The 18584-nt window shown below is 46.3% G+C and overlaps 1 protein-coding gene across 1 annotated transcript in view; it reads left to right on the forward strand.

Moving 5' to 3' along the window:
- Positions 1 to 1239: 1239 nt before the first annotated feature.
- mfsd8l1 (major facilitator superfamily domain containing 8-like 1) overlaps positions 1240 to 18584 on the forward strand; it is an 82727-nt gene continuing 65382 nt past the window's right edge. Inside the window, exon 1 of the mRNA XM_070882297.1 lies at positions 1240 to 1633. Within this exon, the coding sequence (XP_070738398.1) occupies positions 1558 to 1633 (76 nt within the window). The 5' untranslated portion in view covers positions 1240 to 1557. The remainder of the gene's footprint in view (positions 1634 to 18584) is intronic.

Raw genomic sequence — 18584 nt, forward strand, 5'->3', positions numbered from 1 at the left:
CAAATGTAAATTCAAGGTCTTGAAGGGTAGGAACTGAACAAACTGGTGCTATTTGCAACAATCTACTAAATACAGCATGTTGAAGAGTGTCCACTTGGGATGTCAGTTCTTCAGTCAAGGAAACTATCAGACCTGCCCCTTTAGAACCCAAATTTACTAGGTTATAATAATCTTTAAATTTATTATTGATTTTGTTATGCTACATGTGATTGACAATCCCATGGAGCATAATGAATTGAGTTGCCTGTGTCTGTTTTGTTGCCTTTTTTGAATAGATACCATATTGCTCGGTTTTCAAACACCTAACAGATCCCCAGTGTCCATTGCCTCCCTCAGAATGATTATCAATGCCAGCGCCACCTCCTTTCCTGGCAAAAAGTAGGAATGACTCTTTAAATGTTGCAATCTAAAGATTGTTTCAACATTCAGAGATATGGAAAAGAACTGACGTGGCAAAGTTTCACTGTTGTAAACAAATATTTGCAGCTGCAATGAACTACGGTTGCCGAAAGAAAATAAAAAGGACGGCCAAGTGTCATGTGTGAATAGGTGGCACGAGGAGTGTACTCGCTCTTGCTGGCAATTGCCTATTTAAAGTTAAGCATATGCCCCCTTTTTAAAGGGGCACAACCAATAAGAACTGTATATATTAACCAAAATTTAAGAGGAATCTTAATAAAATACTATAATCCCGGGGTGCTGATGTAGTCCAGTCCCTCCAATACCCACCAATTGCAGAATGCCTCAAGCGTGCCAGGGGACACCATGTGCTCCATCTCCATAGACACCCAGGCAAGAATGTAGCCGTGGAAGAGAGGTACGACCACCTAATGCTTGGACCTGTTCATGGCCATCTTGACCAGGCCCCAGGAGCAGCCCCGCCAGCAGGTTTTCTTTTCCTTTTACCGCACAGGAGGCAGCGATTCGGCCCATCGAGCCCCGTGCTGGCTCTCTGCAAGAACACTTTCCTCTTAGCCCTGCAATTTTTTTCTCCTTCGGCTACTTTTCTAATTCCCCTTTGAAAGCCGACTTCCCCGCTTCCTCCACCCACCGGGCGACCAAAAAGCGAGGAGCAGCCCCTTCAAGTAGCGGGGAGGAGGCTCGAGTGAGTTTGAAGGGGAAGAAACGGCCACTGCACGCGCGCGAGGGGAGGGGCGGAACTTGACACTAATTCAAGCCTGAGGCGCGGGCACGTGCAATCTGAGCAGCACGAGCAACCTGGGGCGCGGGCAAGTGCAATCTGAGCAGCACGAGCAACCTGGGGCGCGGGCACGTGCAATCTGAGCAGCACGAGCCACCTGGGGCGCGGGCACGTGCAATCTGAGCAGCACGAGCCACCTGGGGCGCGGGCACGGCACTGAGACGTGCCGCACTCCCGGGTAACTGATACCCAGCGGCCGGGAGCTGAGGGCCGGTCAACTCAGCCCGTCCCTGTCTGTGTCTCCGGCTCCGCCACCGCCACGCGGCGGGGCGGAGAACGGCCGAGCCCGACATCCATTCACATTTTGTATAAAGTCAGAGCCGACGCTTCCTCCTCCGGTAACAGGAGACATTGCAATGGAGCACCGCACCAAGCGCAGGCTGACCAACATCACCATCGGACTCCTCTTCCTCTTCAGCGGCATCGAGTACGGTAAGGAGGGGGGAGGGGATCCGCTCACTCACTCACTCACTCACTCAATCCCACCCTGGCACCTACATTGCATTTTGGGGGAAAATACAAACAGTGCGAGAGTTGTGACGGGCACCGAGCGAATGAGGGAGCTGTGAGCATTCACAACTTGAATATGACGGTTTATTGTGTCCGACTATTCAAGCCTGAGTGTCGGTGAGTGCAGGGGCAATTCATTGGCTTAACAAACCCGTAGCAACAGGGGAAAGTGAAATCGAACTCTATAATATTTCAGGGACAGTTATAGATTTGACTTATTTATACTGCCATTCTATGCGCTATGTACAGCCGCTATGTAACACATTGAGGATTAGTTCCGGCTTTGCTTTAATCATTTAACAAAGCTGTAAGATCAGGGTCCTGGGGGTGGGGGGTCCAGGCTAAGGTTGGGTTTGGGACTCCTCCATTTTACTGGGCAATGATACTTGAACTGCCTACTTAATCTGCTGTCAAATCAACTTTGTCACCTGTATTTGCCAATTTAAAAAACCCAAATGAACCCAAATCGGATGAGCTAAAAGAAAAGAATACAGAGGGCAAAAATGAAACGAATGATAGTTCTGTCTTTAATTTAATTTGTAATTCTGTTTTACACGCGCTGTTATCTTTAGTGCTTTTGTATTCTATTAAACTCTGTCGCACGTCTCAGGTGCTGAATAAATCACAAAAGCAAAATACTGTGGAAATCTGAAATAAAAACAGAAAATGCTGGAAATACTCAGGTCAGACAGCATTGCGGAGAGAGAAACAAACTTAATGTTCCAGTTCTGATGAAAGGTCATTGACCTGAAACGTTAACCCTTTCTCCACAGATACTGCCTGACTTGCTGAGTATTTCCCAGCATTTTCTGTTTTTATTTTGTCACTTAACTAATAGTTCCACATAACATGTTTAACAGCAAGCAAACCAGTGCAAGCGATTACATTTATAGCAATAAAACATTTTTTTTAAAGTGCCATCAGGAAAAAAAAGCTTCACTAACCAAAAAGTGAGCTGGACAACAGAATTACATGTAAGAATATTAAGATCAGAAAGATGCAGGCAGAGCATGCATTGTCTATGATCGAAAGTCAGGTCGATCGCTGCGTCGCTCCCGGAATACCGGGAGCGATCGAAGCACACCAGCTCGAGACTGCCGCGACTGAGGAAAAGACGGAACCACCAACACCAGTACAGAGGACATATCGGACTTAATGACAGAACTGCAGCAGTCCCCTGGTCGAAACACCCCCACGGCAGAGGACGATGACCACTCCAGCCCAGGAGCAGTAGACTTTCATAGTAATAACTTATACATGCTGGAACTGGCCATTGAGCAGATGTCGGGCTTAAAGGATGATTTATCTGAAGTGTGATGTTTGTAACTGTAAAAAAAATAGCTTTAAAATGGATTTTAAAATTGCTACTATTAACGTGCGTAGCGTAAAATCTACTACGCGATGTGTTTCCACCTTGGGGTACCTCGCGAGGGTCAAAGCGGACCTGCTTTTCTTGCAGGAATGCGGTCTGCCGCACTTCAGCAGTTACTGGCAGTGGTCACGATGGTGGGACCATGGACCATCCATATGGTCAGGAGGCAACGACTGCCGGGCTTCCGGCCTAGGCATTCTGCTGCGGAGAGGCCACTTCACCATCACCGAAGTTAAGGAGGTGGTGGGCGGCCGCCTCCTCGTAGCAGATGTAATGTACAAAAATTCCCCTCTAAGGCTAATTAACGTGTATGCCTCGCCTCAGAAGCGAATGGCTGACCCTCTTCCAGCAGCTCCCACTGCTGCTGGCGACGTCCAGGCTGATCATTCTGGGCGGTGACTTCAATTGCATCATTGATGCGGCTGGATGATCCAGCAGAGCCGACAGAAAACTGGACGCCACGTCCAGATTCCTGATGGATGCGGTAAAAGATGCCAAGCTGTGCGACGTCTTCAGCAACCCTGCAGGCGGAGCACCACGCAGATACACCTGGTCGAGACCAGACGTGTCCGTCCGTTCCAGAATAGACTTCCTGTTTGTGTCCCACACGCTCAAGGTCAGATCCACCGACGTCACGCCGGTGTTCTTCTCTGACCACTGCCTCCTACTGGCCGACTGTTGCCCACAGGAAAACCAGAAAGTTGGCAGAGGGATATGGAAGCTGAACGTGAAACTGTTGACTCCGGAAAACGTGGAGGAACTCAAGAGGGATTACAAAGGTTGGAGAACCATAAAACCCCTCTGCGATTCCCCCATGCACTGGTGGGAAACAATCAAGACAAACATCAAGAGGTTCTTCATCCTCAGGAGGCGAGAGAGAGACAGAGGGAATTGTCCCAACTCCAGAAGAGCATGCAAAACCTGCTCCTGTTGCAGTCGATGGGGGTCGATGTCGCGGAAGAACTCGAAGAGGTGAAGGGCCAGCAAGCCTCGTTCTTTGCCTCAGAGTCCTCCAAAATCATTTTCCGCTCCAGAGTCCGCTCCGTCGAGCAGGATGAGACATGTTCACGCTGCTTCTTCCAAAAGGTACACCGGGGGAGCTCTGTGATCACCAGCCTAAAGGAAGAAGATGGTTCTGTGACTTTTTCGCAGCCTGACATGCAGAGGATCAGCAAATCCTTCTATGTCAGGCTGTACGACGTCAAGCCCACAGACCGCGCGGCCTCCCAGTCATTTCTGTCGTCTATCACGGAGGTCCTAAACGACAGCGAGCGGGAGAGTCTGGACCACCCGTTAACTCTGGACGAGATGACAAAGGCCGTCCGGTCCCTTGCGACGAGTAAAACTCCCGGAAGCGACGGCTTACCGGTCGAGTTGTATTCGCTCTGTGGGGCTGGATGGGCCCAGACCTGCTGGAAGTGTACGAGGGTATGCTTCTGGCTGGCAGTATGTCCGAATCAATGAGGAAAGGGATCATCACCCTCATCTACAAGCAGAAGGGGGAGAAGGAGGAAATCAAAAACTAGCGGCCCATTTCGCTGCTCAATGTGGACTATAAGATCCTGTCAAAGGTCATCGCCAACAGGGTTAAGTCTGCTCTTGAGCTGGTGATTCACCCGGACCAGACCTGCGCTGTCCCCGGCAGGAAGATCTCTGATAGCCTGGCGCTACTCAGGGATACGATCGCTTACGTGCGGGACAGGGGGGTAGACACCTGCTTAATCAGCTTAGACCAGGAGAAGGCCTTTGACAAGATATCGCACACGTATCTGATGGACGTGTTCTCCAAAATGGGGTTTGGGGAGGGTATCCGCAATTGGATCCAACTGCTCTACAGAGACATCAGTCGCGCAGTTCTAATCAACGGGTGGGAAACTGAAAGCTTTCCGATCAGATCTGGAGTCAGGCAAGGCTGTCCTCTCTCGTCTGTCTTGTTTGTGTGTTGTATCGAGCCCTTTGCCGGGTCCATCAGGAAGGATGCGGGCATTAGAGGGGTGACGATCCCAGGCAGCGGAGGCGCTCAGGTCAAGACCTCCCTGTACGTGGACGACATGGCCATCTTTTGCTTGGATCCGCAGATTGCTCACAATCTGTGACCAGTTTGAACTGGCCTCGGGAGCGAAGGTCAATCGCAGCAAAAGCGAGGCCATGTTCTTTGGCAACTGGGCCGACCGATCCTTTATTTCCTTCACCGTTAAGCCAGATTACCTGAAGGTGTTGGGAATATGGTTCGGAGCGGACGGGGCGTGCGTGAAAAACTGGGAAGAGCGTATCGCCAAAGTGAAGCAAAAACTGGGATGGTGGAAGCTGCGCTTCCTCTCCATGGCAGGAAAGAACCTGGTCATCAGGAGTGAGGTGCTCTCGGGGTTGCTGCACGTGGCACAGGTCTGGCCCATCTCTCGCTCCTGTGCCGTAGCAGTCACCCGGGGCGTCTTCCACTTTGGAGGTCCAAAATGGAACGTGTCCGCAGAGACACAATGTACAAATCTCTGGACAGTGGAGGAAAGGATGTTCCGAACGTGGCCCTCATCCTGATGGCCACCTTTGTGTGCGGCTGCCTCAAGCTGTGCACAGACCCCCAGTATGCAAACACCAAGTGTCACTACTGCTGAGTTTCTACCTGTCCCCATTGTTGCGAAGGATGGGCCTGGCCACGCTGCCGCGAAACGCCCCCACCAGTTGGACCATGCCTGTTCACCTGTCCTTCGTGGAAAAGTTTTTCACAAAAAACCCCTTTGACCACAAGGCCATAAAACAGTGGTCAGCACATAATGTCCTGGACGCCCTACGAAAGAAAGAAAGAGAGGGTGGACCCTGTCGGGTGGTTCCCTGAGCGGATTGTCGAACTTGTTTGGCAGAACGTCTCATCTCCAGAGCTTTCATACAAGCACCAAGACGTAGCTTGGTTGGCGGTGAGGAGGGCCTTACCCATCAGAGCTTTCATGCACAGCCGACGTCTTACCAACATGGCACGGTGCCCCGAGTCGGCTGTTGGGCAGACGAGACTGTCACCCATCTCCTTAGGATTGCGCCTTCGCAAGGCTGGTTTGGAAAGAGATGCAGTAGTTGCTATCGAGGTTCACCCCAAGCAGCTCCGTAACACAAGACTCTGCTCTACGGGCTGTTCCCAGGGACACACACCGAGGGCCATCAACTTGGTGAAAGACGCTCTTTGGTCTTGCCGAAACTTGCTGGTTTTCCAGAGCGTGTTGCAGACTGGCGCAATCTAAGATCCAGGATTACGTGCTGAGGGACGCACTTAAAATTGGTGCAGTCGCCGCAAAGGCACGGTAGGGAAGGGCCACAGTTTAAAACCCTTCTGCCACGGTAAACCCGGGGGCAGGAATCAGTACAAATCTCTCTCGGGCCGTACTTGTAACTTCTTTTTTGTGTACATGGAGCACCATGATCTGTAAACACCTATGTAGTGCCATGTACAATGCAAGGTCTGTTTCGTAATGCATGTTGAAAAGAAAAAATGTAAATGTACCGTCACCCATTCCGTGTACTGTATAGTGACACATGTAATTTAATTTGTCTAATGTACTACAATGTATCCCGTATTGTACCGAATTGTACTTGAAATGAAAAGCAAGGAAATGTATCGAACGGAACTGCCGTCAGCACCTAAATGTAGTGTATGGGATTGCTGACTGCAGCTAAATGTACTGAACTGCTTTTGAATGTACTGTACAAATTTTTAAATGAATAAAGTATATTTTGAAATTTAAAAAAAAGTCAGGTTGAATGCAGAGGGTGTGGGAGGGAGATGAACACAGAATTGTTGAAACCCACAGTAGAACTTTAAACACAATTGAGAGAGGGCGGCTATTGTCAGGAGCAATCAATGACATGACATACATTGAAGGGTATCAGTTTGCTGAGTTAAGGTAATAATTAGGTACACACCTCCTTTTATTATTAGACTTGTTATGGCCGATTTACCGTTTTTCTAAGTCGCGTGTTATTGTTTTGAGATGTGAAAAATTATTTAGATTACAAAATCGAGCAGTTGGGGAAAATGAGACAATTTGCACATATTCTCCCGATTTCAAACCCATCTCAAATTGTAAACCCCCTAGGAAATATCTTAACAAAATATGAAATATTGTATTTTCATTATGTTTTTAAAATGTTAACGTATTGAGATTTGTCATATTATGTTTTGTATTTTTGCCACCAGTGGGCGCTGTTTTTTGGAATCTGCTGATTTTGTTTTGGAGCAATCTTGATTTTGCAACTTTCCTCAAAGTTTATACGCCGGCGGCGACTGTCAGTGCCAGATTTCTTATACGGCAGGTCTGGGTGAAAACTGCTTTTTGTGCCATTTTTTGTCCATTTTAAGCGATTTTCCTCAACACTGATTTTTTTAAAGGACGGCGCAGAGTGGCCTTGCGTACCGATCAGAAAAACCCTACGTTAAGAAAATCGGCTTTCTGGTCTGTATCGGAACTGTTTCTTTGCAGTTTAGTCTTGTTCATAAAGATAGTTTATAATCACGTTTTAGTATGTTCCTTTTTCATCTCTTTACATTAAAGGTTACTTGTTTTGATGTTGGCCCGCCACTCCCGGTCCCACTGCAATCCCGGGCCGAATGGCTACCCCCCCCCCTCCTCCTGGCCCTGCTGCAATCCCGGGCTAAATAGCCTCCCCTCCGGCCCCCCCCCCCCCCCAATCCTGGGCTGAATGCTCCCCCCTCCTGGTCTTGGTGCCATTCCCCTCTCCTGCTCCCCTGCTGCTGCAAGCCCTGGCCGTGAAACTTCAACTTGCAGGTGGAGCTTCAACCATCTGCGTGTCTCTCATTACCCTGGCAACCACCCCCAGTTTGTGTCTCATTACCCTGGCAACCTCAGCTTTTGGCGCAGACTTGAAGCTCCACCCCAGATCTAACTCCTGGTACCGCAGCACTAAAATGAAATTTTACTTTGGCGAAAGTTCCAACTTTTTTTCCCGGCGCAATCAGGCACAAAAAAATCAGTTGTTAATCCTCCTGGGCACCAAAAATCGGCAAAGATGAAAATTCAGCCCATTGGATATGCTCGAGGCCCCCTTACAGTTGCAAGGTTCTAACCTCTCCCTTGTGTAACATAAACACTTGGTAGTGGTATATCCAGTTTCCTCTGAGGGAAGCTGACCTTGTAGTCTAGGAGGGACAAAGTCACCAGAGACAAGGAAATGTTTCTTACCAGCAAACTTAATCTTAAGTGAGATTAATTTCATGTTATCATTCCCACCCATTTGTTTATAATTATATAGTCTTGTTACTTTAATAATAAAGGACACAGATTGCATTTGTGGTAACCATTCTAATATTGCAGGATTTTAATCAGGTGAGCAACAGTGGAAAATATATTTATATGTCTGGTAATGAGATGATTACTGGTGCTTTAAGATTGAGTTTCACAACTCTGTCCATTAGTATTTGATAACTGGAAAGAGTGCCCTTTATAACATATGTTCTCCTTTTAGCTATAAGAACATAAGAACATAATAATTAGGAACAGGAGTAGGCCATCTAGCCCCTCGAGCCTGCTCCGCCATTCAATAAGATCATGGCTGATCTGGTCGTGGACTCAGCTCCACTTACCCGCCCTCTCCCCGTAACCCTTAATTCCCTTATTGGTTAAAAATCTATCTATCTTTGACTTGAAAACATTCAATGAGCTAGCCTCAACTGCTTCCTTGGGCAGAGAATTCCACAGATTCACAACCCTCTGTGAGAAGAAATTCTTTCTCAACTCGGTTTTAAATTGGCTCCTCCGTATTTTGAGGCTGTGCCCCCTAGTTCTAGACTCCCCTACCAGTGGAAACAACCTCTCTGCCTCTATCTTGTCTATCCCTTTCATGATTTTAAATGTTTCTATAAGATCACCCCTCATCCTCCTGAACTCCAACGAGTAAAGACCCAGTCTACTCAATCTATCATCAGAAGGTAACCCCCTAATTTCTGGAATCAGCCTAGTGAATCGTCTCTGTACCCCTTCCAAAGCTAGTATATCCTTCCTTAAGTAAGGTGACCAAAACTGCACGCAGTACTCCAGGTGCGGCCTTACCAATACCTTATACAGTTGCAGCAAGACCTCCCTGCTTTTGTACTCCATTCCTCTCGCAATGAAGGCCAACATTCCATTTGCCTTCCTGATTACCTGCTGCACCTGCAAACTAACCTTTTGGGATTCATGCACAAGGACCCCCAGGTCCCTCTGCACCTCAGCATGTTGTAATTTCTCCCCATTCAAATAATATTCCCTTTTACTGTTTTTTTTCCCCAAGGTGGATGACCTCACACTTTCCAACGTATTCCATCTGCCAACCAAACCTTAGCCCATTCGCTTAACCTATCCAAATCTCCTTGCAGCCTCTCTAAGTCCTCTACACAACCTGCTTTCCCACTAATCTTAGTGTCATCTGCAAATTTTGTTGCACTGCACTCTGTCCCCTCTTCGAGGTCATCTATGTATATTGTAAACAGTTGTGGTCCCAGCACTGATCCCTGTTGCACACCACTAACCACTGATTTCCAACCGGAAAAGGACCCATTTATCCCGACTCTCTGCTTTCTGTTCTCCAGCCAATTCTCTATCCATGCTAATACATTTCCACTGACTCCGCGTACCTTTATCTTCTGCAGTAACCTTTTGTGTGGCACTTTATCGAATGCCTTTTAGAAATCTAAATACACCACATCCATCGGTACACCTCTATCCACCATGCTCGTTATATCCTCAAAGAATTCCAGTAAGTTAGTTAAACCTGATTTCCCTTTCATGAATCAATGCTGCGTCTGCTTGATTGCACTATTCCTATCTAGATGTCCCGCTATTTCTTCCTTAATGATAGTTTCAAGCATTTTCCCCACTACAGATGTTAAACTAACCGGCCTATAGTTACCTGCCTTTTGCCTGCCCCCTTTTTTAAACAGCGGCGTTACATTAGCTGCTTTCCAATCCGCTGGTATCTCCCCAGAGTCCAGAGAATTTTGGTAGATTATAACGAATGCATCTGCTATAACTTCCGCCATATCTTTTAATACCCTGGGATGCATTTCATCCGGACCAGGGGACTTGTCTACCTTGAGTCCCATTAGCCTGTCCAGCACTACCCCCCCTAGTGATAGTGATTGTCTCAAGGTCCTCCCTTCCCACATTCCTGTGGCCTACAAATTTTGGCATGGTTTTTGTGTCTTCCACTGTGAAGACGGAAGCAAAATAATTGTTTAACGTCTCAGCCATTTCCACATTTCCCATTATTAAATCCCCCTTTTCATCTTCTAAGGGACCAACATTTACTTTAGTCATTCTTTTCCGTTTTATATATCTGTAAAAGCTTTTACTATCTGTTTTACGCAAGTTTACCTTCGTAATCTATCTTCCCTTTCTTTTTTGCTTTTTTAGTCATTCTTTGCTGTTGCTTAAAATTTTCCTGATCCTCTAGTTTCCCACTAACCTTGGCCACCTTATACGCATTGGTCTTTGATTTGATACTTTCCTTTATTTCCTTGGTTATCCACGGCTGGTTATCCCTTCTCTTGCCGCCCTTTTTCACTGGAATATATTTTTGTTGCGCACTATGAAAGAGCTCCTTAAAAATCCTCCACTGTTCCTCAATTGTGCCACCGTTTAGTCCTTGTTTCCAGTCTACTTTAGCCAACTCTGCCCTCATCCCACTGTAGTCCCCTTTGTTTAAGCATAGTACGCTCGTTTCTGACGCAACTGCCTCATCCTCAATCTGTATTACAAATTCAACCATATTGTGATCACTCATTCCGAGAGGATCTTTTACTAGGAGATCGTTTATTTTTCCTGTCTCATTACACAGGACCAGATCTAAGATGGCTTAGAAACATAGAAACATAGAAAATAGGTGCAGGAGTAGGCCATTCGGCCCTTCTAGCCTGCACTGCCATTCAATGAGTTCATGGCTGAACATGCAACTTCAGTACCCCATTCCTGCTTTCTCACCATACCTCTTGATTCCCCTAGTAGTAAGGACTTCATCTAACTCCTTTTTGAATATATTTAGTGAATTGGCCTCAACAACTTTCTGTGCTAGAGAATTCCACAGGTTCACCACTCTCTGGGTGAAGAAATTCCTCCTCATCTCGGTCCTAAATGGCTTCCCCCTTATCCTTAGACTGTGTCCCCTGGTTCTGGACTTCCCCAACATTGGGAACATTCTTCCTGCATCTAACCTGTCTAACCCCGTCAGAATTTTAAACGTTTCTATGAGGTCCCCTCTCATTCTTATGAACTCCAGTGAATACAAGCCCAGTTGATCCAGTCTTTCTTGATGGGTCAGTCCCGCCATCCCGGGAATCAGTTTGGTGAACCTTCGCTGCACTCCCTCAATAGCAAGAATGTCATTCCTCAGGTTAGGAGACCAAAACTGTACACAATACTCCAGGTGTGGCCTCACCAAGGCCCTGTACAATTGTAGCAACACCTCCCTGCCCCTGTACTCAAATCCCCTCGCTATGAAGGCCAACATGCCATTTGCTTTCCTAACCGCCTGCTGTACCTGCATGCCAACCTTCAATGACTGATGTACCATGACACCCAGGTCTCTTTGCACCTCCCCTTTTCCTAATCTGTCACCATTCAGATAATAGTCTGTCTCTCTGTTTTTACCACCAAAGTGGATAACCTCACATTTCTCCACATTATACTTCATCTGCCATGCATTTGCCCACTCACCTAACCTATCCAAGTCGCTCTGCAGCCTCATAGCATCCTCCTCGCAGCTCACACTGCCACCCAACTTAGTGTCATCCGCAAATTTGGAGATACTACATTTAATCCCCTCGTCTAAATCATTAATGTACAGTGTAAACAGCTGGGGCCCCAGCACAGAACCTTGCAGTACCCCACTAGTCACTGCCTGCCATTCTGAAAAGTCCCCATTTACTCCTACTCTTTGCTTCCTGTCTGACAACCAGTTCTCAATCCATGTCAGCACACTACCCCCAATCCCATGTGCTTTAACTTTGCACATTAATCTCTTGTGTTGGACCTTGTCGAAAGCCTTCTGAAAGTCCAAATATACCACATCAACTGGTTCTCCCTTGTCCACTCTACTGGAAACATCCTCAAAAAATTCCAGAAGATTTGTCAAGCATGATTTCCCTTTCACAAATCCATGCTGACTTGGACCTATCATATTACCTCTTTTCAAATGCACTGCTATGACATCCTTAATAATTGATTCCATCATTTTACCCACTACCGATGTCAGGCTGACCGGTCTATAATTCCCTGTTTTCTCTCTCCCTCCTTTTTTAAAAAGTGGGGTTACATTGGCTACCCTCCACTCCATAGGAACTGATCCAGAGTCAATGGAATGTTGGAAAATGACTGTCAATGCATCCACTATTTCCAAGGCCACCTCCTTAAGTAGTCTGGGATGCAGTCCATCAGGCCCTGGGAATTTATCGGCCTTCAATCCCATCAATTTCCCCAACACAATTTCCCGACTAATAAGGATTTCCCTCAGTTCCTCCTCCTTACTCGACCCTCCGACCCCTTTTATATCCGGAAGGTTGTTTGTGTCCTCCTCAGTGAATACCGAACCAAAGTACTTGTTCAATTGGTCCGCCATTTTTTTGTTCCCCGTTATGACTTCCCCTGATTCTGACTGCAGGGAACCTACGTTTGTCTTTACTAACCTTTTTCTCTTTACATATCTATAGAAACTTTTGCAATCCGTCTTAATGTTCCCTGCAAGCTTCTTCTCGTACTCCATTTTCCCTGCCCTAATCCAACCCTTTGTCCTCCTCTGCTGAGTTCTAAATTTCTCCCAGTCCCTGGGTTCGCTGCTATTTCTGGCCAATTTGTATGCCACTTCCTTGGCTTTAATGCTATCCCTGATTTCCCTTGATAGCCACGGTTGAGCCACCTTCCCTTTTTTATTTTTACGCCAGACAGGAATGTACAATTGTTGTAGTTCATCCATGCGGTCTCTAAATGTCTGCCATTGCCCATCCACAGTCAACCCCTTCAGTATCATTCGCCAATCTATCCTAGCTAATTCACGCCTCATACCTTCAAAGTTAGCCTTCTTTAAGTTCTGGACCATGGTCTCTGAATTAACTGTTTAATTCTCCATCCTAATGCAGAATTCCACCATATTATGGTCACTCTTCCCCAAGGGGCCTCGCACAACGAGATTGCTAATTAATCCTCTCTCATTACACAACACCCAGTCTAAGATGGCCTCCCCCCTAGTTGGTTCCTCGACATATTGGTCTAAAAAACCATCCCTTATGCACTCCAGGAAATCCTCCTCCACCGTATTGCTTCCAGTTTGGTTAACCCAATCTATGTGCATATTAAAGTCACCCATTATAACTGCTGCACCTTTATTGCACGCACCCCTAATTTCCTGTTTGATGCCCTCCCCAACATCACTACTACTGTTTGGAGGTCTGTTGTAGGTTCTGTTACATACTTTTCTAAGAAACAATCCCGTATGCATTCTATGAATTCCTCCTCCAGGCTACCCCTTGCGATTTGATTTGACCAATCGATATGTAGGTTAAAATCCCCCATGACTACTGCCGTTCCTTTTTCACATGCCTCCATTATTCTCTTGATTATTGCCCGCCCCACCGTGAAGTTATTATTTGGGGGCCTATAAACTATGCCGACCAGTGTCTTTTTCCTCTTACTATCTCTAATCTCCACCCACAATGATTCAACATTTTGTTCATTGGAGCCAATATCATCCCTCACAACTGCCCTGATATCATCTTTTATTAACAGAGCTACCCCACCTCCTTTCCCTTCTTGCTTATCTTTCTGAATCGTCAGATACCCCTGTATGTTTAATTCCCAGTCTTGGCCACCTTGCAACCATGATTCTGTAATGGCCATCAAATCATACCCATTTGTAATGATTTGTGCCGTCAACTCATTTACTTTATTTCGAATGCTGCGTGCATTTAGGTAGAGTGTTTTCATCCTAGTTTTTAAACCATGATTTTTAGTTTTGACCCCTCCTGCAGCCCTTTTATATTCAGTGGCCCTTTTTGTTTCTTGCCTTTGGTTTCTCTGCCCTCCACTTTTATTCATCTCTTTTCTGTCTTTTGTTTTTGTCTCCTTTTTGTTTCCCTCTGTCTCCCTGTATTGGTTCCCATCCCACTGCCATATTAGTTTAACTCCTCCCCAACAGCACTAACAAACACTCCCCCTAGGACATTGGTTCCGGTCCTGCCCAAGTGCAGGATGTATTTAATTTTTCTCACTTTCCATTTTGAAAACTGAGAATACACAGCAAGGTGATATGAAAGATTCACTAATCAGGTATCCAATATTTAGCAATACTTGGGAAGGGAATTGGGGTTTAGCTACACTTGAGAGCAGTCTTGGACTTTGGTTCACTGGGAATAATCATGGGATTTGGCAGAACTGGGTTGGGGATCCTGGAATTTGATAGTATTGCACTACGGCTGCTGGAGTTTGGCAGCATGGGGAGTCTTTTGACTGGGCATCACAGTTGAGAGAGAACTGGCCATAACTGTGGAAGGTAGAGCCAATGTTGGACACATCTGGGGGCTGAATGAAGTTTGGCTCATTGGTGGATTCCTGATGCCCCTCAGTAGTGATGGGAGGGCAGCACATGGGCCTGAAAGCATTACTTTGGGTGGAGTTCTGTGTGTCATAGCACTGGTATGTGGCTTTCTATGGGACCTCTATAAACACTGAATTTGAAGTTTTGTGATTATTTTCTGACTTTGGGGTGGAATTTTTTGTGTATTTAGAAACATAGAAACATAGAAAATAGGTGCAGGAGTAGGCCATTCGGCCCTTCTAGCCTGCACCGCCATTCAATGAGTTCATGGCTGAACATTCAACTTCAGTACCCCATTCCTGCTTTCTCGCCATACCCCTTGATCCCCCTAGCAGTAAGGACCTCATCTAACTCCTTTTTGAATATATTTAGTGAATTGGCCTCAACAACTTTCTGTGGTAGAGAATTCCACAGGTTCACCACTCTCTGGGTGAAGAAGTTCCTCCGCATCTCGGTCCTAAATGGCTTACCCCTTATCCTTAGACTGTGACCCCTGGTTCTGGACTTCCCCAACATTGGGAACATTCTTACTGCATCTAACCTGTCTAACCCCGTCAGAATTTTATATGTTTCTATGAGGTCCCCTCTCATTCTTCTGAACTCCAGTGAATACAAGCCCAGTTGATCCAGTCTTTCTTGATAGGTCAGTCCCGCCATCCCGGGAATCAGTCTGGTGAACCTTCGCTGCACTCCCTCAATAGCAAGAATGTCCTTCCTCAGGTTAGGAGACCAAAACTGTACACAATACTCCAGGTGTGGCCTCACCAATGCCCTGTACAACTGTAGCAACACCTCCCTGCCCCTGTACTCAAATCCCCTTGCTATGAAGGCCAACATGCCATTTGCTTTCTTAACCGCCTGCTGCACCTGCATGCCAACCTTCAATGACTGATGTACCATGACACCCAGGTCTCTTTGCACCTCCCCTTTTCCTAATCTGTCACCATTCAGATAATAGTCTGTCTCTCTGTTTTTACCACCAAAGTGGATAACCTCACATTTATCCACATTATACTTCATCTGCCATGCATTTGCCCACTCACCTAACCTATCCAAGTCGCTCTGCAGCCTCACAGCATCCTCCTCGCAGCTCACACTGCCACCCAACTTAGTGTCATCCGCAAATTTGGAGATACTACATTTAATCCCCTCATCTAAATCATTAATGTACAGTGTAAACAGCTGGGGCCCCAGCACAGAACCTTGCGGTACCCCACTAGTCACTGCCTGCCATTCTGAAAAGTACCCATTTACTCCTACTCTTTGCTTCCTGTCTGACAACCAGTTCTCAATCCATGTCAGTACACTACCCCCAATCCCATGTGCTCTAACTTTGCACATCAATCTCTTGTGTGGGACCTTGTCGAACGCCTTCTGAAAGTCCAAATATACCACATCAACTGGTTCTCCCTTGTCCACTCTACTGGAAACATCCTCAAAAAATTCCAGAAGATTTGTCAAGCATGATTTCCCTTTCACAAATCCATGCTGACTTGGACCTATCATGTCACCTCTTTCCAAATGCACTGCTATGACATCCTTAATAATTGATTCCATCATTTTACCCACTACCGATGTCAGGCTGACCGGTCTATAATTCCCTGTTTTCTCTCTCCCTCCTTTTTTAAAAAGTGGGGTTACATTGGCTACCCTCCACTCCATAGGAACTGATCCAGAGTCAATGGAATGTTGGAAAATGACTGTCAACGCATCCACTATTTCCAAGGCCACCTCCTTAAGTACTCTGAGATGCAGTCCATCAGGCCCTGGGGATTTATCGGCCTTCAATCCCATCAATTTCCCCAACACAATTTCCCGGCTAATAAGGATTTCCCTCAGTTCCTCCTCCTTACTAGACCCCCCGACCCCTTTTATAACCGGAAGGTTGTTCGTGTCCTCCTTCGTGAATACCGAACCAAAGTACTTGTTCAATTGGTCCGCCATTTCTTTGTTCCCCGTTATGACTTCCCCTGATTCTGACTGCAGGGGACCTACGTTTGTCTTTACTAACCTTTTTCTCGTTACATATCTATAGAAACTTTTGCAATCCGTCTTAATGTTCCCTGCAAGCTTCTTCTCATACTCCATTTTCCCTGCCCTAATCAAACCCTTTGTCCTCCTCTGCTGAGTTCTAAATTTCTCCCAGTCCCCAGGTTCGCTGCTATTTCTGGCCAATTTGTATGCCACTTCCTTAGCTTTAATACTATCCCTGATTTCCCTTGATAGCCACGGTTGAGCCACCTTCCCTTTTTTATTTCTATGCCAGACAGGAATGTACAATTGTTGTAGTTCATCCATGCGGTCTCTAAATGTCTGCCATTGCCCATCCACAGTCAACCCCTTAAGTATCATTCGCCAATCCATCTCAGCCAATTCACGCCTCATACCTTCAAAGTTAGCCTTCTTTAAGTTCTGGACCATGGTCTCTGAATTAACTGTTTCATTCTCCATCCTAATGCAGAATTCCACCATATTATGGTCACTCTTCCCCAAGGGGCCTCGCACAACGAGATTGCTAATTAATCCTTTCTCATTACATAACACCCAGTCTAAGATGGCCTCCCCCCTAGTTGGTTCCTCGACATATTGGTCTAAAAAACCATCCCTTATGCACTCCAGAAAATCCTCCTCCACCGTATTGCTTCCAGTTTGGTTAGCCCAATCTATGTGCATATTAAAGTCACCCATTATAACTGCTGCACCTTTATTGCACGCACCCCTAATTTCCTGTTTGATGCCCTCCCCAACATCACTACTACTGTTTGGAGGTCTGTACACAACTCCCACTAACGTTTTTTGCCCTTTGGTGTTCTGCAGCTCTACCCATATAGATTCCACATCATCCAAGCTAATGTCCTTCCTAACTATTGCCTTAATCTCCTCCTTAACCAGCAATGCTACCCCACCTCCTTTTCCTTTTATTCTATCCTTCCTGAATGTTGAATACCCCTGGATGTTGAGTTCCCAGCCCTGCTCATCCTGGAGCCACGTCTCCGTAATCCCAATCACATCATATTTGTTAACATCTATTTGCACAGTTAATTCATCCACCTTATTGCGGATACTCCTTGCATTAAGACACAAAGCCTTTAGGCTTGTTTTTTTAACACCCTCTGTCCTTTTAGAATTTTGCTGTACAATGGCCCTTTTTGTTCTTTGCCTTGGGTTTCTCTGCCCTCCACTTTTCCTCATCTCCTTTCTGTCTTTTGTTTTTGCCTCCTTTTTGTTTCCCTCTATCTCCCTGCATTGGTTCCCATCCCCCTGCCATATTAGTTTAACTCCTCCCCAACAGCACTAGCAAACACTCCCCCGAGGACATTGGTTCCGATTCTGCCCAGGTGCAGACCGTCCGGATTGTACTGGTCCCACCTCCCCCAGAACTGGTTCCAATGCCCCAGGAATTTGAATCCCTCCCTGCTGCACCATTGCTCAAGCCACGTATTCATCATTTGTACATAAAGACACGTGTAATCAGGGTATAATGCAACTACCCAGTAAAAGATTGAGGAAATTGGCGCAAATGTGTTAAACATACAATTACACTGCCCAAATTTCCTCGCTCTTTTATGCCCATCTATCGCTCCCTGTGCCTGAACGCACCTTGGCTCCTTATCATGTTCTGTTCTGAGGCTAAAGAGTTGTACATGCGAATTTCCTGCAATTTCACAGGTTGAAAACCGGTGTAAAATTAAGTCCCGCATTTTAGGCGCAGTACGAAATAGTAATTTTCTGGTGTTTTGTCTATCCTTGGCTCCCCTCCTATTTCTCATCTACTCGCTGCCTCTTGGTGACATCATCTGGCGACAACATGAGATTTCACATGTACGCTGATGATACTCAGCTCTACCTCTTCTCCACCTCACTTGAACCCTACACCATCTCTATACTATGCGCGGAAGCAAGTCATCCTCGATTTGAGGGTACACCTAAGAAGAT

The sequence above is a fragment of the Pristiophorus japonicus genome, chromosome 6 (assembly GCF_044704955.1).
Source record: "Pristiophorus japonicus isolate sPriJap1 chromosome 6, sPriJap1.hap1, whole genome shotgun sequence".
In the NCBI taxonomy this organism is placed as follows: Eukaryota; Metazoa; Chordata; class Chondrichthyes; family Pristiophoridae; genus Pristiophorus; species Pristiophorus japonicus.